Source organism: Leiobunum rupestre, chromosome 5 (assembly GCF_980474605.1).
Source record: "Leiobunum rupestre chromosome 5, qqLeiRupe1.1.hap1, whole genome shotgun sequence".
Classification (NCBI taxonomy): Eukaryota; Metazoa; Arthropoda; class Arachnida; order Opiliones; family Sclerosomatidae; genus Leiobunum; species Leiobunum rupestre.
Window position 1 is genome coordinate 61480625 of NC_143388.1, and position 23766 is coordinate 61504390.

At 40.2% G+C, this 23766-nt stretch overlaps 1 protein-coding gene across 1 annotated transcript; it reads left to right on the forward strand.

Annotated features, from left to right (window-relative positions):
* The first annotated feature begins 22300 nt into the window (after nucleotides 1–22300).
* Nucleotides 22301–22897, forward strand: LOC149945523 (uncharacterized). The gene has a single exon (XM_090176588.1). It carries the CDS (start codon nucleotides 22301–22303, stop codon nucleotides 22895–22897), a length of 597 nt encoding a protein of 198 aa, XP_090032714.1.
* The last annotated feature ends 869 nt before the right edge of the window (nucleotides 22898–23766 follow it).

Below are 23766 nucleotides of genomic sequence, written 5' to 3' on the forward strand. Positions count from 1 at the left end.
CGAGTGACCGAGTACGCGTTATAAGAGTGAAAACCAAGGGGGGAGGGGGGTCGAAAAATCACCAAAATCGCCTCCCGTAATTACATCGTTCGCGTATGTTATGCTCGGGACAGCAAAAGATTTCCAAAGGGTTCGAGTGACCGAGTACGCGTTATAAGAGTGAAAACCAAGGGGGGAGGAGGGTCGAAAAATCACCAAAATCGCCTCCCGTAATTACATCGTTCGCGTATGTTAGGCTCGGGACAGCAACAGATTTCCAAAGGGTTCGAGTGACCGAGTATGCGTTATAAGAGTGAAAACCAAGTGGGGAGGGTGGTCGAAAAATCACCAAAATCGCCTCCCGTAATTACATCGTTCGCGTATGTTAGGCACGGGACAGCAACAGATTTCCAAAGGGTTCGAGTGACCGAGTACGCGTTATAAGAGTGAAAACCAAGGGGGGAGGGTGGTCGAAAAATCACCAAAATCGCCTCCCGTAATTACATCGTTCGCGTATGTTAGGCTCGGTACAGCAACAGATTTCCAAAGGGTTCAAGTGACCGAGTACGCGTTATAAGAGTGAAAATCAAGGGGGGAGGGGGAGGAAAATCACCAAAATCGCCTCCCGTAATTACATCGTTCGCGTATGTTAGGCTCGGGACAGCAACAGATTTCCAAAGGGTTCGAGTGACCGAGTACGCGTTATAAGAGTGAAAACCAAGGGGGGAGGGGGGTCGAAAAATCACCAAATTCGCCTCCCGTAATTACATCGTTCGCGTATGTTAGGCACGGGACAGCAACAGATTTCCAAAGGGTTCGAGTGACCGAGTACGCGTTATAAGAGTGAAAACCAAGGGGGGAGGGTGGTCGAAAAATCACCAAAATCGCCTCCCGTAATTACTTCGTTCGCGTATGTTAGGCTTGGGACAGCAACAGAATTCCAAAGGGTTCGAGTGACCGAGTACGCGTGATAAGAGTGAAAACCAAGGGGGGAGGGGGGTCGAAAAATCACCAAAATCGCCTCCCGTAATTACATCGTTCGCGTATGTTAGGCTCGGGACAGCAACAGATTTCCAAAGGGTTCGAGTGACCGAGTACGCGTTATAAGAGTGAAAACCAAGGGGGGAGGGTGGTCGAAAAATCACCAAAATCGCCTCCCGTAATTACATCGTTCGCGTATGTTAGGCAGGGGACAGCAACAGATTTCCAAAGGGTTCGTGTGACCGAGTACGCGTTATAAGAGTGAAAACCAAGGGGGAGGGGGTCGAAAAATCACCAAAATCGCCTCCCGTTATTACATCGTTCGCGTATGTTAGGCTCGAGACAGCAACAGATTTCCAAAGGGTTCGAGTGACCGAGTACGCGTTATAAAAGTGAAAACCAAGGGGGGAGGGGGGTCGAAAAATCACCAAAATCGCCTGCCGAATTACATCGTTCGCGTATGTTAGGCTCGGGACAGCAACAGATTTCCAAAGGGTTCGAGTGACCGAGTACGCGTTATAAGAGTGAAAACCAAGGGGGGAGGGGGGTCGAAAAATCACCAAAATCGCCTCCCGTAATTACATCGTTCGCGTATGTTATGCTCGGGACAGCAAAAGATTTCCAAAGGGTTCGAGTGACCGAGTACGCGTTATAAGAGTGAAAACCAAGGGGGGAGGAGGGTCGAAAAATCACCAAAATCGCCTCCCGTAATTACATCGTTCGCGTATGTTAGGCTCGGGACAGCAACAGATTTCCAAAGGGTTCGAGTGACCGAGTACGCGTTATAAGAGTGAAAACCAAGGGGGGGAGGGGGGTCGAAAAATCACCAAAATCGACTCCCGTAATTACATCGTTCGCGTATGTTAGGCACGGGACAGCAACAGATTTCCAAAGGGTTTGAGTGACCGAGTACGCGTTATAAGAGTGAAAACCAAGGGGGGAGGGTGGTCGAAAAATCACCAAAATCGCCTCCCGTAATTACATCGTTCGCGTATGTTAGGCACGGGACAGCAACAGATTTCCAAAGGGTTCGAGTGACCGAGTACGCGTTATAAGAGTGAAAACCAAGGGGGGAGGGTGGTCGAAAAATCACCAAAATCGCCTCCCGTAATTACATCGTTCGCGTATGTTAGGCACGGGACAGCAACAGATTTCCAAAGGGTTCGAGTGACCGAGTAGGCGTTATAAGAGTGAAAACCAAGGGGGGAGGGTGGTTGAAAAATCACCAAAATTGCCTCCCGTAATTACATCGTTCGCGTATGTTAGGCTCGGGACAGCAACAGATTTCCAAAGGGTTCGAGTGACCGAGTACGCGTTATAAGAGTGAAAACCAAGGGGGGAGGGGGGGAGGAAAATCACCAAAATCGCCTCCCGTAATTACATCGTTCGCGTATGTTAGGCACGGGACAGCAACAGATTTCCAAAGGGTTCGAGTGACCGAGTACGCGTTATAAGAGTGAAAACCAAGGGGGGAGGGTGGTCGAAAAATCACCAAAATCGCCTCCCGTAATTACATCGTTCGCGTATGTTAGGCACGGGACAGCAACAGATTTCCAAAGGGTTCGAGTGACCGAGTACGCGTTATAAGAGTGAAAACCAAGGGGGGAGGGTGGTCGAAAAATCACCAAAATCGCCTCCCGTAATTACATCGTTCGCGTATGTTAGGCTCGGGACAGCAACAGATTTCCAAAGGGTTCGAGTGACCAAGTACGCGTTATAAGAGTGAAAACCAAGGGGGGAGGGGGGAGGAAAATCACCAAAATCGCCTCCCGTAATTACATCGTTCGCGTATGTTAGGCTCGGGACAGCAACAGATTTCCAAAGGGTTCGAGTGACCGAGTACGCGTTATAAGAGTGAAAACCAAGGGGGGAGGGTGGTCGAAAAATCACCAAAATCGCCTCCCGTAATTACATCGTTCGCGTATGTTAGGCACGGGACAGCAACAGATTTCCAAAGGGTTCGAGTGACCGAGTACGCGTTATAAGAGTGGAAACCAAGGGGGAGGGGGTCGAAAAATCACCAAAATCGCCTCCCGTTATTACATCGTTCGCGTATGTTAGGCTCGAGACAGCAACAGATTTCCAAAGGGTTCGAGTGACCGAGTACGCGTTATAAAAGTGAAAACCAAGGGGGGAGGGGGGTCGAAAAATCAACAAAATCGCCTGCCGAATTACATCGTTCGCATATGTTAGGCTCGGGACAGCAACAGATTTCCAAAGGGTTCGAGTGACCGAGTACGCGTTATAAGAGTGAAAACCAAGGGGGGAGGGGGGTCGAAAAATCACCAAAATCGCCTCCCGTAATTACATCGTTCGCGTATGTTATGCTCGGGACAGCAAAAGATTTCCAAAGGGTTCGAGTGACCGAGTACGCGTTATAAGAGTGAAATCCAAGGGGGGAGGGGGGTCGAAAAATCACCAAAATCACCTCCCGTAATTACATCGTTCGCGTATGTTAGGCTCGGGACAGCAAAAGATTTCCAAAGGGTTCGAGTGACCGAGTACGCGTTATAAGAGTGAAAACCAAGGGGGGAGGAGGGTCGAAAAATCACCAAAATCACCTCCCGTAATTACATCGTTCGCGTATGTTAGGCTCGGGACAGCAACAGATTTCCAAAGGGTTCGAGTGACCGAGTACGCGTTATAAGAGTGAAAACCAAGGGGGGAGGGGGGTCGAAAAATCACCAAAATCGACTCCCGTATGTTAGGCACGGGACAGCAACAGATTTCCAAAGGGTTTGAGTGACCGAGTACGCGTTATAAGAGTGAAAACCAAGGGGGGAGGGGGGTCGAAAAATCACCAAAATCGCCTCCCGTAATTACATCGTTCGCGTATGTTAGGCACGGGACAGCAACAGATTTCCAAAGGGTTCGAGTGACCGAGTACGCGTTATAAGAGTGAAAACCAAGGGGGGAGGGTGGTCGAAAAATCACCAAAATCGCCTCCCGTAATAACATCGTTCGCGTATGTTAGGCACGGGACAGAAACAGATTTCCAAAGGGTTCGAGTGACCGAGTACGCGTTATAAGAGTGAAAACAAAGGGGGGAGGGTGGTCGAAAAATCACCAAAATCGCCTCTCGTAATTACATCGTTCGCGTATGTTAGGCTCGGGACAGCAACAGATTTCCAAAGGGTTCGAGTGACCGAGTACGCGTTATAAGAGTGAAAACCAAGGGGGGAGGGGGGTCGAAAAATCACCAAAATCGCCTCCCGTAATTACATCGTTCGCGTATGTTAGGCACGGGACAGCAACAGATTTCCAAAGGGTTCGAGTGACCGAGTACGCGTTATAAGAGTGAAAACCAAGGGGGGAGGGTGGTCGAAAAATCACCAAAATCGCCTCCCGTAATTACATCGTTCGCGTATGTTAGGCTCGGGACAGCAACAGATTTCCAAAGGGTTCGAGTGACCGAGTACGCGTGATAAGAGTGAAAACCAAGGGGGGAGGGGGTCGAAAAATCACCAAAATCGCCTCCCGTAATTACATCGTTCGCGTATGTTAGGCTCGGGACAGCAACAGATTTCCAAAGGGTTCGAGTGACCGAGTACGCGTGATAAGAGTGAAAACCAAGGGGGGAGGGGGGTCGAAAAATCAACAAAATCGCCTCCCGTAATTACATCGTTCGCGTATGTTAGGCTCGGGACAGCAACAGATTTCCAAAGGGTTCGAGTGACCGAGTACGCGTTATAAGAGTGAAAACCAAGGGGTGAGGGGGGAGGAAAATCACCAAAATCGCCTCCCGTAATACATCGTTCGCGTATGTTAGGCACGGGACAGCAACAGATTTCCAAAGGGTTCGATTGACCGAGTACGCGTTATAAGAGTGAAAACCAAGGGGGGAGGGTGGTCGGAAAATCACCAAAATCGCCTCCCGTAATTACATCGTTCGCGTATGTTAGGCACGGGACAGCAACAGATTTCCAAAGGGTTCGAGTGACCGAGTACGCGTTATAAGAGTGAAAACCAAGGGGGGAGGGTGGTCGAAAAATCACCAAAATCGCCTCCCGTAATTACATCGTTCGCGTATGTTAGGCTCGGGACAGCAACAGATTTCCAAAGGGTTCGAGTGACCGAGTACGCGTTATAAGAGTGAAAACCAAGGGGGGAGGGGGGGGAGGAAAATCACCAAAATCGCCTCCCGTAATTACATCGTTCGCGTATGTTAGGCTCGGGACAGCAACAGATTTCCAAAGGGTTCGAGTGACCGAGTACGCGTTATAAGAGTGAAAACCAAGGGGGGAGGGTGGTCGAAAAATCACCAAAATCGCCTCCCGTAATTACATCGTTCGCGTATGTTAGGCAAGGGACAGCAACAGATTTCCAAAGGGTTCGAGTGACCGAGTACGCGTTATAAGAGTGAAAACCAAGGGGGAGGGGGTCGAAAAATCACCAAAATCGCCTCCCGTTATTACATCGTTCGCGTATGTTAGGCTCGAGACAGCAACAGATTTCCAAAGGGTTCGAGTGACCGAGTACGCGTTATAAAAGTGAAAACCAAGGGGTGAGGGGGGTCGAAAAATCACCAAAATCGCCTCCCGTAATTACATCGTTCGCGTATGTTAGGCTCGGGACAGCAACAGATTTGCAAAGGGTTCGAGTGACCGAGTACGCGTTATAAGAGTGAAAACCAAGGGGGGAGGGTGGTCGAAAAATCACCAAAATCGAATCCCGTAATTACATCGTTCGCGTATGTTAGGCTCGGGACAGCAACAGATTTCCAAAGGGTTCGAGTGACCGAGTACGCGTTATAAGAGTGAAAACCAAGGGGGGAGGGGGGGAGGAAAATCACCAAAATCGCCTCCCGTAATTACATCGTTCGCGTATGTTAGGCACGGGACAGCAACAGATTTCCAAAGGGTTCGAGTGACCGAGTACGCGTTATAAGAGTGAAAACCAAGGGGGGAGGGTGGTCGAAAAATCACCAAAATCGCCTCCCGTAATTACATCGTTCGCGTATGTTAGGCACGGGACAGCAACAGATTTCCAAAGGGTTCGAGTGACCGAGTACGCGTTATAAGAGTGAAAACCAAGGGGGGAGGGTGGTCGAAAAATCACCAAAATCGCCTCCCGTAATTACATCGTTCGCGTATGTTAGGCTCGGGACAGCAACAGATTTCCAAAGGGTTCGAGTGACCAAGTACGCGTTATAAGAGTGAAAACCAAGGGGGGAGGGGGGAGGAAAATCACCAAAATCGCCTCCCGTAATTACATCGTTCGCGTATGTTAGGCTCGGGACAGCAACAGATTTCCAAAGGGTTCGAGTGACCGAGTACGCGTTATAAGAGTGAAAACCAAGGGGGGAGGGTGGTCGAAAAATCACCAAAATCGCCTCCCGTAATTACATCGTTCGCGTATGTTAGGCACGGGACAGCAACAGATTTCCAAAGGGTTCGAGTGACCGAGTACGCGTTATAAGAGTGGAAACCAAGGGGGAGGGGGTCGAAAAATCACCAAAATCGCCTCCCGTTATTACATCGTTCGCGTATGTTAGGCTCGAGACAGCAACAGATTTCCAAAGGGTTCGAGTGACCGAGTACGCGTTATAAAAGTGAAAACCAAGGGGGGAGGGGGGTCGAAAAATCAACAAAATCGCCTGCCGAATTACATCGTTCGCATATGTTAGGCTCGGGACAGCAACAGATTTCCAAAGGGTTCGAGTGACCGAGTACGCGTTATAAGAGTGAAAACCAAGGGGGGAGGGGGGTCGAAAAATCACCAAAATCGCCTCCCGTAATTACATCGTTCGCGTATGTTATGCTCGGGACAGCAAAAGATTTCCAAAGGGTTCGAGTGACCGAGTACGCGTTATAAGAGTGAAATCCAAGGGGGGAGGGGGGTCGAAAAATCACCAAAATCACCTCCCGTAATTACATCGTTCGCGTATGTTAGGCTCGGGACAGCAAAAGATTTCCAAAGGGTTCGAGTGACCGAGTACGCGTTATAAGAGTGAAAACCAAGGGGGGAGGAGGGTCGAAAAATCACCAAAATCACCTCCCGTAATTACATCGTTCGCGTATGTTAGGCTCGGGACAGCAACAGATTTCCAAAGGGTTCGAGTGACCGAGTACGCGTTATAAGAGTGAAAACCAAGGGGGGAGGGGGGTCGAAAAATCACCAAAATCGACTCCCGTATGTTAGGCACGGGACAGCAACAGATTTCCAAAGGGTTTGAGTGACCGAGTACGCGTTATAAGAGTGAAAACCAAGGGGGGAGGGGGGTCGAAAAATCACCAAAATCGCCTCCCGTAATTACATCGTTCGCGTATGTTAGGCACGGGACAGCAACAGATTTCCAAAGGGTTCGAGTGACCGAGTACGCGTTATAAGAGTGAAAACCAAGGGGGGAGGGTGGTCGAAAAATCACCAAAATCGCCTCCCGTAATAACATCGTTCGCGTATGTTAGGCACGGGACAGAAACAGATTTCCAAAGGGTTCGAGTGACCGAGTACGCGTTATAAGAGTGAAAACAAAGGGGGGAGGGTGGTCGAAAAATCACCAAAATCGCCTCTCGTAATTACATCGTTCGCGTATGTTAGGCTCGGGACAGCAACAGATTTCCAAAGGGTTCGAGTGACCGAGTACGCGTTATAAGAGTGAAAACCAAGGGGGGAGGGGGGTCGAAAAATCACCAAAATCGCCTCCCGTAATTACATCGTTCGCGTATGTTAGGCACGGGACAGCAACAGATTTCCAAAGGGTTCGAGTGACCGAGTACGCGTTATAAGAGTGAAAACCAAGGGGGGAGGGTGGTCGAAAAATCACCAAAATCGCCTCCCGTAATTACATCGTTCGCGTATGTTAGGCTCGGGACAGCAACAGATTTCCAAAGGGTTCGAGTGACCGAGTACGCGTGATAAGAGTGAAAACCAAGGGGGGAGGGGGTCGAAAAATCACCAAAATCGCCTCCCGTAATTACATCGTTCGCGTATGTTAGGCTCGGGACAGCAACAGATTTCCAAAGGGTTCGAGTGACCGAGTACGCGTGATAAGAGTGAAAACCAAGGGGGGAGGGGGGTCGAAAAATCAACAAAATCGGCTCCCGTTATTACATCGTTCGCGTATGTTAGGCTCGGGACAGCAACAGATTTCCAAAGGGTTCGAGTGACCGAGTACGCGTTATAAGAGTGAAAACCAAGGGGGGAGGGGGGAGGAAAATCACCAAAATCGCCTCCCGTAATTAATGGACTCTTCCTTTTTTGTTATGAATTTACGAGTCCTAGCAGTAGCAGACTCCACTGATAATTTGGTAAATACTAATTATTTAAATCCTAGCAGTAGCAGTGGTACACTCGACGGGTAATTTTGTTTTCTATCTTGTGTAAAAATAAAATAAAATATAAGTATTGATGAATGATGATGCTGTGAAGTTTATTTAACGCTTTGATTAGCTTTTGAAACACAATAGTGTATTCCCTCACAGAAATATTAGTTTTATCTTAATATTTACATGCGTTTAAAAATAATTAGTGCAATCGGAGCCGGAGCCGGTTCCTGGCTCGAGCTCCGGCTCCGGCTTTTTAGGGGAGCCGAGTTTTGGCTCCGGCTCCGTCTCCGACACCTCCTCGGAGCTGATATCGGCTCCGGCTCCGACCTTGGATCCGGATCTGCGAAGCACTATGAATAAGAGAGCAATTTAGGTCGTGGAAAGAGAACTAAAATTCCGATAAATGGATATACTAGTGATTCAAACTCTGATGATGGTTAGTATAGGTAGCTGGTGTAGTACGGAATAAATAAAAAACTGATATTTTTAGATACATTTTTCAAAACTGGGAAACAGTTCAAAGGCAGCAATGCAAACTCGGAACAAACGAATTAAGGTTCTCCTCGAGATCCTAAAAAAGTCGGTTTTTAAGCCTAATTCACTTTTGGTAAACCATGGTAGGTTTAAATTAGACTACATTCGATGTACGAAAACGGAAATTATAAATTATGAAATGTGTTCCTTAGAATCTCCTCGTGTGTGGTGGGAATTTTGGTCTATAGTTGCTCAGAGTGGGAGAGATGTTTTTACGACTAAAACCCCGACTGAAAAAGATTTTAGCGTTAGTTATTTCCGAAGTGAAATAACTAGAGTGGTGGTTACGGTTAGAAACGTAAATTTAAGATACTGATTTAATAAGGAACAAAAAATTAAGAACTTTTAATAAAAAAAAAACTTATACATTAAATTCACTAAATTTACAACGCGGAATGACATACTAACAAATAAAGGTAATTAGAGAGTTCGCCCATCCGAATGGGTCCCACGATTCCCGAACTTTTCGGTTTGAAAAGGTTGTTAGAAGTAACCTCGAGGATTTTTTCTCTCCTCGAGAAGAACAGAATTTTATGGGGGTTCGGGGTATCTGTCCCTTTTGTCCAGAGGGTCACGTGATTTTTACAACGAGCGCTCGAAATAGAACCATATGCGATATTGAGCCAATTTGGGAAATGGGTTTCTCAGAAGCTCGCATTCTAAAGCAGTGACGCTTAAAAGTGAAATCACTCCATAAACAAAAAGGGCAGTAAAACCGAACATATGTATACAGTCTACATGTATCGTATATAAAGGGAGAAAAGTTAAATACATTTTAGAGAGATAAATTGTACAGAAACACTTTCTAGGATTTATACGAATACGAAATTAGAACATATATAAAAAATAATTAATTAAATTATAGTTAAAGTTAGTTAATTATACAAAAGGATAACAAAAGTAAATTAATACACTGTAAAATCATTTTACATCGTGAGAGAGATGTCGAGTCTTTACATGGAGAAATAGCAGACAGTGATTTAGAACCAGATGGCCGAGTTGCATCCTCATCCAGCAATAGTTAGTATATGACACACCAAAATATAATTTAAGTGCTAATGCTTTTTTTAATAATATTTACTTTTAAAGCTCATCACAGTGCTAAAAATAATGTTTTGGCCGAAAAGGAAAATGAACCGATGTCCCAATCTATACTAGATGGCGCAAGTTAGTTTTTTAATTATATATCCATATATTGCGTTCAGGATAACTATTAATTAAGGATTATTTTTAATGGTTTAGACTCTCTTACGCCACATCGACCACCATCTGCAGCATTGAAGTCGCAACAAAACCCAACCAGCCTAACCATTTCTGGTGTCTTAAGTGGTAAACGTCTTTTATTATCTAAGTTTTGAGATCCTTAACTTAATTCTGCTATAATTAATGTAACATTAACAGAAATTCCTGATAAACGCTTTAAAGAGCAAGTAATATCTATGTTGTATGAAATAAACACCAATTTGAAAAATTTGACACAGCTGTTGAATGACTCAATTGCCCTAAAAACAACAGATTTGGATTTTACAGTCTTACCAAGCTTTCCTATTGAAACAGTTAATGATTTAAAATAATTTGACCTTCTTTTAGCAAACAAATGATGTTAAACAAACTGCAGTAAGATATATGTTTTATAGTTGAGTGTTAGTATAGGAGATATGAAGATTTTTTATGACAATACTGAAATGTCCAAATCAAAAAAATTTCTTAATATGAGTATTTTTTCTCAACTAATATAGATACTAAAGTTCGCAACTTGGGCCACTAATACAATACCAGAATCAACACGGGGGATTATGGCTAAGCTTTTCTTTCATCAACTTGCTCTTTTATGCAGCTGGAGTGGCACACTTGAAAAGCAGCCTTATAAATCATTGCAGCTTAAGGATGTAGTAATAGGTACATAGGAATTTTTAATTTTATCAATTTAGAGATTTACTTTAAAAAGGTTTCTTATAGAAGCTGTAAAGGTTTGCACAAAACTAAAGCTAGTTAGATAAAAAGACGTAGAAGTGATCATTAAGAAATGGTTCAAACATGCCAAAGACCGCTTTGGTGGTCGACTTAAAAGAGCTAGTCTCAAAGCAGTAGCAGATAATAAAGACGATGAATAAAATATTTTCTGTGCAGCAGTAATTAAGGTAATTATATATTGCTGTACGAATTTTGTAAGTGCAGTTTCGTGATAATTTACAAAGGTCCTTATTCGTAACAAAACTGCAATATTTTTAATAGATAAATTCCGGACTTTATTTAGTGATATTTTTGCAGTTATTTAGGATTTTAGTGCCAAAGATGAGGCTTCTGAATTCTTTCAGTTATTAAAATGTCATAATAATAGTCCACTAAAACTGATTTTTAAAACTATTATTCTTTTGTAAAAGGGACAATATAATTCCAAAAGGATTATTTTTTATTTAAATAATCTAAGATTTTCAAAACTTGAAAATATTTTTTCTTTAATGTTTACGAAACTTAATTTTTTTAGCTTTATTTTTTCTAAATTTAAAAATAAATTACAGTTAAAATAGTTGGTGAAATTTAACTCACTGAATCTGTTTCACTAACAACTAATATCCAGAATATATTATATGTAACCCTTTAATAATGAATGTAACACTAATTTTTTTAGTTTACATTGAAGTTTGGAAGTAGTCTCATAAATCGGTCAATTGCAATTAAATAAAGTGCCTATATACGCACTCTTAAAAATGCATATTGTGCGAGGTGTTTCAAAATGTAATTTGTGATATTTTTGCAGGGCTTTAAAACAGTTAATTGCAATTAAAGTGCCTATATAAGCTCGAGTTGCTCTTATAAAATGCATATTATGTTTTAAATTAAAACGTGATATTTTGTAGGAATTTATAAATGTATAAATTTGATTTTTGATGCAGTAACATTAAATGTATATTTTCATTAAGAAGACCAATATTATTGGTCGGCCCGACTGCAGTATAGTTTTAGAATATGAGTCGGCAAAAGGAACACACAATGGCCGGCCCGACTGCAGTATAGTTTTAGAATATGAGTCGGCAAAAGGAACATATATTGGTCGGCCAAACTGCAGTACAGTTGTAGAATATGAGTCGGCAAAAGAAACACATTGGTCGGCCCGACTGCAGTATTGTTTTAGAATATGAGTCGGCAAAAGGAACACACATTGGTCGGCCTGACTGCAGTATAGTTTTAACATATGAGTCGACAAAAGGAACACATATTGATCGGACCGACTGCGATATTTGGACCTTTGAGCCGACCACAGACCGACTAAGTTGGCCCACCCATTTATGACGACATTGGCCCGACCACATTTTGTTTATTCCGGAAATAAGTTGGGCCGACATCGAAATAAAGACTCACTGTTGACCACAAAACATAAGGTCGGCCGACTGCGAAATTTGGACCTTTGAGCCAACCACGTTGGCCCACCCATTTTTGACGACGTCGGCCCGACCAAATTTTGCTATTGGGGTACTTATAGCCTTGAAAACGGCTGTTTATAATAATAACTAATCAGCCTTGAAAAAGGCTTTTGATTTGAGTTAATTTTTCTACGTGTTTAAATTTTAAACAGGCGCATTAAGGCTTCTTTAACCCCGAGGAGGAAGAAGTTCGCTCTATGCAAAAATCCTATCCTCCCCTATGGCTTCGCCCCTGGCTGTTAATAAAGTTTAAAAAATTTCCAGAACCTCGCAAAATGATTATTAAGAAAATAGTTGGAAAGGCCCTAAAAACAATCAGAGCTTAAAATCTTTAGTCTGTCTTAAACGGTAACTAATATCCTTGAAAAAGGCTGTTTTTCAAAGTAACTTATAATAGCTTAAAAACATTGTTTGAAAAAGTACAAATATCATTAAAATAAGCTGTTTGAAAAAATAGCTACTAATAGCCTTGAAAAAGGCTGTTTATAGAAAGTAGCTACTAATAGCCTTGAAAAAGGCTGTTTATAGAAAGTAGCTACTAATAGCCTTGAAGAAGCCTGTTTAAAATAATAATAACTAATTAGCCTTGAAAAAGGCTTTTAATTTGAGTTTAAATTTTAAACAAGCGCATTAAGGCTTCTTTAAACCTCGAGGAGGTAGAAGTCCGCTCTTGCAAAAATATTAAACAGAATAGTCAAAAATGACTCGACTGGAGAGACACAAAATAAGGCGACTAACTCGTTCTGAAGTACAAAACAAAATGGAACCGAGGAGAGCCCGTGTTATCGAGATTACTGGTCACGACGGTCACGTGATTTCGCAAAAGAGCTGAAAACCCCAAAATTATAAAGACCCAAACTACCCTCTTTTCAAGTTGGACCGCTGCGCTATTGTACCCTATATCCCCTCCTAAATCGGGCAAAAATTCCACGAAACGAAATGTTTCTCTCTCTTGCCCCCCGACACGAATGGCGTAGACCACTAAAACAAATTTGGTCCCTTCCACGTGCTCGGTGCCCGCTTGCAACAAAGGCGGGAAGGCGGCTGCGTTTTGGCGAAAAGGGGGATACAATAAAAGAAGTTTGACCCGTTTATCGCTTCCATGTTGAGGAGACTACTTTGGACAATTCTAATAATCGGAATTGATTGTTTATTTTTATAAATTGAAAAAATCGTATGACTGTACATAGTTATTACGAATACTAATACGATGAACTGCAATTTATATAGCACTCAATTTTTCTTCAATTTTTTTTCTCTATTTGGCTAAATTTATCGCGTAAAATAACGTCTTTTCACGGCTTTCGAACAATAAATAATCTATTATTAATAATAAAAATTAAAGTTCCGTTTTAAAGTCGAATTTTAAAGCTCATTACATCCGTGTATGAATAAAATATAGCGGTATTATGGTAATCAAGAAATATGTGCAATATGAAAAAAATGTATCAATAACTACATCGTACGCTAATTTCCTGTTCGCGTTGCAATAATTCTGTGTTTTCGTAGTTTGCCTTTCCACAATACACTTTCCTATTATAATACCCTGAATATATAAATAAAAAATTAATTAGCTTTTTTGAACGATGTGTTTTGATATCTCGTGCAGTTGTTTTCCCAACGTTTGCATCACTTATGACACCAATTTCATCGTTCTGTATCAAATTTTACATTACATCATCCAACCAACGAATTTTGGTTCCATTCTTTGCCCCATTGTTAAGTTCAAAATCCAAGAATCAATTTAACATTTAGAAAAATTATAACCAAAAAATTGTAATCATTCTTTATTTTATTTTGTATCTTATGCAGTTTTGTATTGCAATGTACTGTACATAACATTTTCCAAAAATTAAAATCAGTACAACTCTCTTTGGAAAAGAACTCGCAAGCTAAATATTTTGGTTATTAAATAGCACTAGTATAGTAGATAATACAAATATTTAAATCTAATTGCCACCCGACCTTATACATTTTTGTTTTAGTTTGTGATATTTAGGTACTACATAGGAATTTGTTCTTTTAATAGATTCAACTGAAATCCGGCTTAGCTAGCGTGGCTAAACCCACGAGTGACTATTTGCATTTATATGTCTGTATCTTGTTAAAAGTCTTACATAATTTAAAAGATGAACAATTTTCTGATCTTAGTGAAATTATTTCTCAAGATTTGTAGACTGGACGTGGACCCTTGATAGAGGAATATTGTTAAGGCGGATGCACACAGAAGGTTCGCGAGTGATTTCGCGCGCGTGCATGCGCCCTGAAGACTTTTACCTTTTGCGAGCAAGCCAGCGACGCGACGGTTCGCCGGGAATTGGATTTTTCGCTAATTTCACAAGCGAACTTCACGCAACTTTTTCAGGCTGACCAATAGAAAGAATTCTTTTTTCACGTGATCAAGATAATCTGATTACATATTGGCGCTTTCTCTCTATTCGACGATTTAAATTTTAATTAAAAATTAAAAATGGATTTGGATATGAAAGTTATTGACGAGGTTCGAAAGTACGAGCATTTGTATAACATGCAACATAAACATTTCCTTAGCAAAAGAGTTGAATTTGTCAGGTAGGGAAAAGATTTAACATTTTATTATTGTATTTTAGTGCCAACTCTGACATAACCCATAATACATTTAAAAAAATTGCAGTTGAAGAGGCCCAAAAACACTGGAAAAAAATTCGTGTCAAATTTGTCAAAGAAATAAAGAAACCCAGTGGTTGTCATGAAAAGACATGGCCACTGTTTAATAAGTTGTCATTTTTATGGGACCACGTTCAACATAGACCGTAAAATATTCTAATAAATGTGTAAAAATTTTCAGTAAATATTGTATTACAGATCTGTTGGGAATGTCCTTAATGATGATGAGGCGGAGGAAAATTTTAGCTCCATTGAGTCTGAAAATGAGGAAGGAGGTTGCGGAGTTCCGAAAGTCATTAATTTGAGCTTCGATAATATATCAGAAAATAGAAGTTTCGAGGTGGTAAACACTGAAGTTATCAAGCAGTCCATCTCCACAAACAAATAATTGTCAAAAAAGATAATTTATTATGGTGGGAACTTCAGATGTAGAAAGCAGTTCCGGGAAAAAAAGGAAAAAGTGATGAAAAAGTGATGAAAAATTGGAAAAGAAAATGAAGATGAACTTTTAAATTCTTTGAAAAAACTGTCAAAATAATTGAGGCAGTCGTAAACCGACCTAGTGGAAATGAAAACAAAAATGATAAGGAAGACCTTTTTGGTTCCTATATTGCAACTGAACTTAAGGATATGAATGAGCATGATAAGATACACAGCATTGTTAAAATTCAAAACATAATTAATGAAGTAAAATTAGCCCAGTTAATTAAATTAGAACAATAAAATTTTAATTTCATTATGGTGTTATGTCGCCATTACTCGCTGCTAATGTAACACGCATTTCCCTTACGCGCTCCCTAATACCTTTTCCCTGTACCACGCAGAAATGAAATTTTCCTACCTTGGCTCGGCGCGAGAGCGAAGGAAAAGGGGAAGACAACGATCGAAGCAGCAGCGAAGAGTTTCTCACAGAATAACTGATCCGCTCACAGAAAAGCAGTTATAGGAACTGTCTATATAGCGAGAGAAAGCGTGGCGGTCGAGGGGTCGGACATTCTCCAAAAATACCCCAGCAGCACAAAAACGTTGGTCCTACGTCGATGGCATCACAGGGGCCTGACTAGTGGGCAAAAAGCCGGCCCGCTGGGGTCGAATGTCACCTGAGCCCGACTCATCAGAAATACGTTGATCCGACTTAACTTACTGTGTCGTGGACCGACGTTCCGGCGACGGTTGCATTGGATATTGGGCCAACGTTACGGTTTACTTTCATATAATGGTCGGCCCGACAACAGCCAACGTCAGTACGTAATGAATCCCACCTATCAGCGAAACAACATATATAGATATAAATGTCGGCCCGACAACAGCCAACGTTGGTACGTCATGAACCCCACCTATCAGCCCAATAAAATTTATAGATATAAATGTGTCGGCCCGACATCAGCCAACGTCGGTACGTCTCGAACCCCAACTGTCAGCCCCCCAACACATAAATATAAAATGAGTCGGCCCGACGAATGCCCACGTTGGTACGTAACAAACCCCAACTGTCAGACCAATAACATATATAGATTTAAATGTCGGTCCAACGGTGTTAAAAGTCGAACCAACGCTACATTTCCTCCTGAAATATTAGTAGGTGTGTATGTTTTAAAGAAATGTTTAATTCACTTTAATATCATTTTCAAAAAGTGTTCACAAAAATAGCTTTATTTGTTTCTGCACAAAAATATATAGGAACTCAATCATCACATTAAACGAGTGTTTCTAACAATTAATTAAGATACAGAATACTGACTAATCGTTTTTAGTGAAATTTTTCCGCCAATAACCAAATACGCTATATCTGTACATTTTGTATTCATCGCTATTATTTATTTGAAAAAGAACGGAAAACAAATCAATGCCGTTTAAATTCGCTACATTTTATGGTTCACAAACAATTTAGTTATACCAAATATTTTAATTATGAATCCCCGTCTTGTTTTTAAGGTACAAAATAATTTTAGTTAAGAACAAATATAAACGAATGTTAATTATCATACAAGTTTGAAACTATACGTAATTGACATGAATCAAATGAAAGTCACTAACACACGACTTACACAATGAGTTCAGGTACTTAAAATTTTATATATATGCCTATGTGTGCAATATAGAAGTAACCAAAAGGCAGCGCTGCTAGCACTACAATTGAGAAAAAAACAGAATTATCAAACATCGCACGTGTTCCTTTACACTTGTAGATCTATGCTATGTAGACATTAACATTGAATTATTAAGTTTAGTTTTCTTCATTGTCTGGGATTCCATGAGTTTTAAGATGCGAATTTAGGTACCTTCCAATGCGACCACCATCACGATCTTTCGCGTATTTAAAATTTTAAACCACGACTTCATTACAGTTTCTACTTCAGCTTCTTTTACCAGCTGAAGATTGGTTGAGAGCCTAACAGCTTCTGGAAATAAATCATTATTTAAGCGATTAGTTTAACCACAACCGAAACTTAATGGTTTCTGTATTTAATATTTTCTGATCGTTTTCGTACCATCATTATTTCTAAATCATACGTTTTTGGCAGTAACATTAAACTTAAACTCCCTTTTCTTTCTATGGTGAATTAGCCATTTAGATTACCATAGAGCCTCTAGTGGCCAATGCGAGAAGCTCGCGTAGCTACTGGATTTACGTCATCTAACACACTAAGTCTCTGCTAGACTGGGAGTAGACGACCTTAGCAGACGGAAATCCAGTAGCTAAGCAAACGTCTCGCAGTGGCCGCTAGAAGGCTCTATCGTAACCTAGGTTTTCACTAGTTCTAGGTAAAGTGAAAGTGGGACTAACTTTATTATTTAAAAAAAGCTGCTACTTTAGGGCCTTGAAGTAGCAGTTTTTTTTAAATAATAATTTATAATTAACAATGGCTCCAAGTTTTAATATTTATGGGACTAACTTTCTTGTTTTAGAAAAAGCGCCGAGAAAATGACTCCTCTCCAAACGCAACTAAAGGGCCACTTCCCCTATTTACTTCTGATAATACCCTATATTTAAAGTCCAAAGTCTGAAGAAATTAAAAAAATGATATTTTATTTTACCCTTGGAAACGTAGCAGTTTTTAAATATGCTTATTTCCAACACTGTTTGGCGATAGTTTTCGACTATTTCTTTTGATACGCTTTTTTCATATTAACTACCCTATTCAATTACTTCCTGTGAGCATTGAGCGTCAGCTTTGTCGTCTGCTTATAGATATAGGGCTTTAAATTAATTGTGTCCTATTGGTTTTATCCCCAAATTGACTTCTTATATTTTCCTATATTTCACTGAGATATGTTATATAATTCCAATTAAGGATTTTAAAACATTCGGTAGTCACCATCCTAATTTTGAAGTTAACAATTTCCTTAATTTCTATAAATACAGGTTTTATTAGGTGCAGGTGCTAGAATTTGTCTAAGAATTGCTTGATTATGGATAGTGGATATCATAAATATTTGTTATATTCAATATGGCAACGCTGCACTAATTTGAAGATTACGCCACCCAAAGTCATTGAAGATACCGAGGCCCAAAACCTGAAGTTTTAGCTAAGTCATATAAGCTCGCAAATCAAAAGATCTTACCTTTTATGTAGCTATTACATACATGTAGTAATTCTAAATATTAACAACTTAACATTTAATAATATTTTATATCATTAGAGTATTCAATTCAACGTTATTACCCGCTCATAAAGTTTACACATGCATCTAATTTGTCGTACCGACGTAGTCTAGATTCAAGGTTCGTAGATTATCTTTAGTTCATTTGCAGTGCTGCCGACTTATAAAGAGTTTACCCGCCAACTATTGTATAAGCATAGCCCAAAAAGACTGAAAAATTTTAATAAAAATAAATCGTGACATTTAAAAACATTTAAAAATTTGCATGATTATTATTTTTGATCAAATATGTGCGTAAAATCCTTAGATATAGTACATTTTCGCACATTTATTGCTAATAAAATCGAAATGATTATTTCTTCAGCCCAGTTTAAAAAACAAATCCCGACGCTGCCGCGACGACTTCCCAGCGCAACTATTTTCCCTGGTTAAGCCCCTCGTCATATCTTTCAGGTTTAAATATTTTAATCTGACTTCTAAGGCAATTCAATGTATTTTACGTGTAATTTAAATGCATATTTGAGAAATATATGATTTATCAATGTGCGAGCTGGCCCAAAGTAGGTGTGACTCATTTTTGTTTTTAAATATGACCACGTACCAACTATCACAGATGCACACAAAAATGACCAATAGCAGACCGGAAATGGACATTTGTACAAATCTCCCGACACAGTAGATGTTCGTAAGTTTATAAACAATGAAATCCGAACGTATATTTTTCGCGCAATTGTAAAACATGAATACGACGTAGGCGCGACGACGTCCCAACGATACCATGTCAAAACCCAATAATTTTCACTGGTTTTGCCCCTCGTCAAATCTTTCAGATTTATATATTTTAAATCTGACTTCTAAGGTAATTCAATGTATTTTACGTGTTATTTAAATGCATATTTGAGAAATATATGATTTTTCAATGTGCGAGTTGGCCCAAAGTAGGTGTGACTCATTTTTGTTTTTAAAAATGACCACGTACCAACTATCACAGATTCACAAATAAATGACCAAAAGCCAACTAAATATTTACCATTTGCAATGGTCGCATTTAGGTCGGCTGTCGACCGAGACCATTAACCGACTTTCCAACCATTTCCCTACCAAACACCGACTAGACTGTGCTGCTGGGGTATGTATGGGATTTGGAAATCCGGGGATTTCGGGATTTGTCGTCGGATTTCGGGATTTTGCAGAAATCTAGGACGGATTTCTTGGAAAGTGTACGGCATTTCTTTGAATGTCTGACCCCTGAGTGGTGTTCGACAACGGCGGGGTGGTTAATTCCATAACTTCGTCTGGTTGACTTCTGACTTCACCATTAATATTATTTGCAAATAGGTTCTGGCTGTCACGATGGACAACGCTGCAAATAATGAAACGTTTACTAAGGAACTAGCGTCATTTATTAGCCTTCTATGTATAAAAAAGGAAGTCTCGAGTCAGATGAAGAAAGGGGGGGCTTACGTCATATCAGACTGATTACGTCACAGGCTGACGGGACCCTTAAGCATGTGATAAGGTATCCTGAGGGTGGGCGGTGGCCGCTCTTTAACATAGGATGGTAAATTATATATCAAGTGATAGGAAATCACATGGCCTCAAAAGCTTTTGTATTGCTTTGCCCACCCGCGTATCCTGAGGGTGGGTGGCGCCCAAGTTTTAATCCTTCAACTTAGGATGGTATTTTATATATCGAACGATTGGAAATCACATGGCCGCAACAGCTTTTGTATTAGTTTGCCTACCTGTGTCTACTAAGGGTGTATGGGTTTGCCCACCCAAATACGCCGATGTGGAACTAATATTACGGCCTGGGCCGACTTTTTACTGTTTTGGCTCCTCGGTGTCTAATAACGACATACAAAAAATATTAGGCGGCCACGAATGTTTCCATGTACTTTATCTTTTAGTGGGACTGTGTAGCTTAGATATAAAAGTTACTTCTAATAGCTTAAAAAGACTATTTGAAAAAGTACAAATAGCATTAAAAAAGCTGTTTGTAAAAATATTTAGTAGCTACTAATAGCCTTGAAAAAGGCTGTTTTTAAAAAAGGAGCTACATATAGCCTTTAAAAGGGCATTTGTTTTGAGTTAATTGTTCTACGTGTTTAAATTTTAAACAAGGGCATTAAGGCTTCTTTAAACCTCGAGGAGGAAGAAGTCCGCTCTTGCAAAAATTTGAAACAGAATAGTCAAAAATAACACGACTGAAGAGACACAAAATAAGGCGACTAACTCGTTCTTTAGTTCAAAACCAAATAATAGCCTGGTTACTGGTATTTGGCTTTAATAAGTCGCTAGTTGTCCAAGGCCTATGATGGAGTCTTGAGTCTGATAATTATTTTTAAGTGTTTTTATTTTTTAAACCTAATCAAAAACAGGTGTATTCATTTATTAACTTACAAACTTTTTATCATAATAATTTAGAAATCATAAAAATATTTTGATCTTCTATAGTCTACATATTTTCGAGTCTAGAAAAGATTATTTTACAATTTTTTACAGAATTTGTACTCCGTCAGTACACATGAAATAATTTTTTAACATTGAGAGATTTTCGTCTGCGATATTCATTCTAGTTTCGCGATATTTATGATAATTAAAATTGTTCAAAAGAATTGTTTATTTTCCTGTACGAAAAGCCAATACTTTCTATTCTGCTTTTTCGTAGTTTGCCTTTCCACAGTACTTTCATATTATAATAGCCTGAATAAAAAATTAAATTGGGTTTTTTCCAATCCCAACGTTTGCATCACTTAAGACTTATATATCATCGTTTTGTATAAAATTTTACATTACATCATTTATATTAAAATATATTTGTTTTTTCAATAATAACCGTGTATTATTATAAAATACCGTTAATGGAAAATAAAATTGAATCAAACAAGTCGGCCAAGACTGTAATATTACCTCTCCTCGGACGAGTTTGTCCATCGTGAAATCTCGGAGGATTCAAGTGTACGTGGAGAAGAATTCGGTGGGCCACGGGAAAGGCTGCTCAAACCCTTGGACATAAAACTACAACGGAGCCATCTAGTGAACTATGACCACGTGTTGAGGTTTTTTTTTATTTTTCTAGTTTGAATTGTAGCGGTTAGTTTTTGCTACAAGACTTATGAAAGTTGGTATTCTTTAAATTTTAATTGGATATTGTTTATCAATTTAAAATATTTAAAGAACATAGCTACAGCGTGATATCAAAGAGTTAACAATGGTAAATAAGTGCTATATCTTTTGTTGTTATTAGAATTGTTTAAAATTATTTTGGAGATTCTGGTGGAAGGAAAAGAAAACTTGGAAGAGAAGGACAGATGGTAAATAAACGTGCTAATTTGAGTGTTTCTAATTATAAATGCTTATATTTATTTGTAAATGTAGGAGTGGAGACTATGGAAAAGGTAATTTCAGTTTTCACTCAATATAGTGAATTTAGTCATTGGTCAGCTAATGACCATTTTCACCTGTTAGGGTCTAACATTCGAATATCGCGCGCGTATCAATAAAAATGTTGTAACGCGATGGCGCCACAGTCTGGCGCTTTTTACCACTCTTCCCGGTAAAAAAACGTGTTCACGATATATGGTGGCGGGACATCTTGCGATAGGTGATAATGCATTGTTTATTGTTTGTACGTTAATAATATAGATAATTAAGTGTTAACAAGCCAGTTAATAAATGATCATATTGTTAACCAATGAGTCATTAATTAAGTAGAGTAAAACTTAACAATGGCGACGGATAGGGATTATTATCTTTGCGCTTTAACGAGTTATCACGCCTCGTTCTGAAGCCTTGGTTCCAGACAATAGCAACTTTTGTCAGCATATTTCTGTTGAAGAGATCTGTAAGTCAATCACCATGGCTAACACAGTGGCACAGTTTCCAGAATTCGATGATTCAACTACTCAATGGACAATATACGCTGAACGTTTAGAATTATATTTTATTGCCAATGATATTGTAGAGATACCAGTAGTTGCAGCCACCCAAGCTTCCAACCAAGCAAAGAATGATGCCATCAAAATCAAGAAAAGGGCAATATTGTTAACTGTGTTGGGAGCAAAGACTTACACTATCCTTCGCAGTCTGATATCACCTGCGAAACCCACGGACAAGACTTATGATGAATTGATTACGCAATTGACATCACATTTTGACCCGGTACCGTCTGAACTAGTTGAGAGAAGCAAATTTTACCATAGAAATCAAGAACCAGGCGAGTCAATTGCAAGTTTCGTTTCTACCATTAGAAAATTTTCTGAATTTTGTGATTTTGGCCCTACTTTGGATTTATATTTACGTGATCGTTTTGTTTTCGGAATATATGATGACAAAATCCGTAAAACATTATTGGCTGAAAAGGCACTCACTCTCCAGAAAGCGATCACAATTGCACAATCAATGGAAACTGTGGAGCGCGACGCTTCCGTTATAAAGGGTCACAAGCATCAGTAAACAAGATTTCTCAAACAGTAACAATCAGAAACTAAACAACCTTGCGAAACAGCCCAATACAATGAGCAACCAGACCAAACCTCAATCACAGAAAGTGGGAAGCGGTCACCAACAAAAGAAATGCCTTCGATGTCTTAGTACTACACATCCAGAGTGGGATTGCAGTTTTCGTACTGCGGAATGCTATAAATGTCACAAAACTGGTCACATAGCTAAAGCATGTCGAGGAGGACGTCGCACACCGCCACAGCAAAATCAGAATAGTAACAAGGGGAATTTTCACCATGTTGACCGCCAGTCTACCTCCTACAACAGAAACAATAGACAGAAAGCCAATCACATAGCGGAAGATAACCACCAGCTGCAAAGCCTTGATAGAGAAAATAACCGCATGTCACAAGTTGAGAATTCATCTGACTACGAAATTTTCCATATTCACGAGTCTACTCCGTTACGAAGTCAAATTAACAAAGTTAAAAACACGTCGCTAATACTTGAACCAATCAAGGTGTCGTGTTTAGTCAACCAAGTACCCATCGTTTTTGAATTGGACACTGGCTCCGCCCATACCCTTGTTCCTGAAATTGTAATAACCCAACTGCCGAACTTAGGCAAAATAGACAAGAGTCCTTTGCTCTTATCGTCTTTCTCCGGTCACTCGGTTGAAGTCCAAGGACAAGCAGTCGTTCAAGTCAAATACAATGGAATTATCCTATCGTTACCAATTGTATTTTACCGAGGACATGGCCCAAATCTCGTTGGCCGTGAATGGATTTTTTCCGATTTTAATATTATTCCAAGACCTCGTAAATCTGTTGGCCACGTCACCGTTTTCCCGGACCGTTTGCAAAGAATATTAGACAATCACG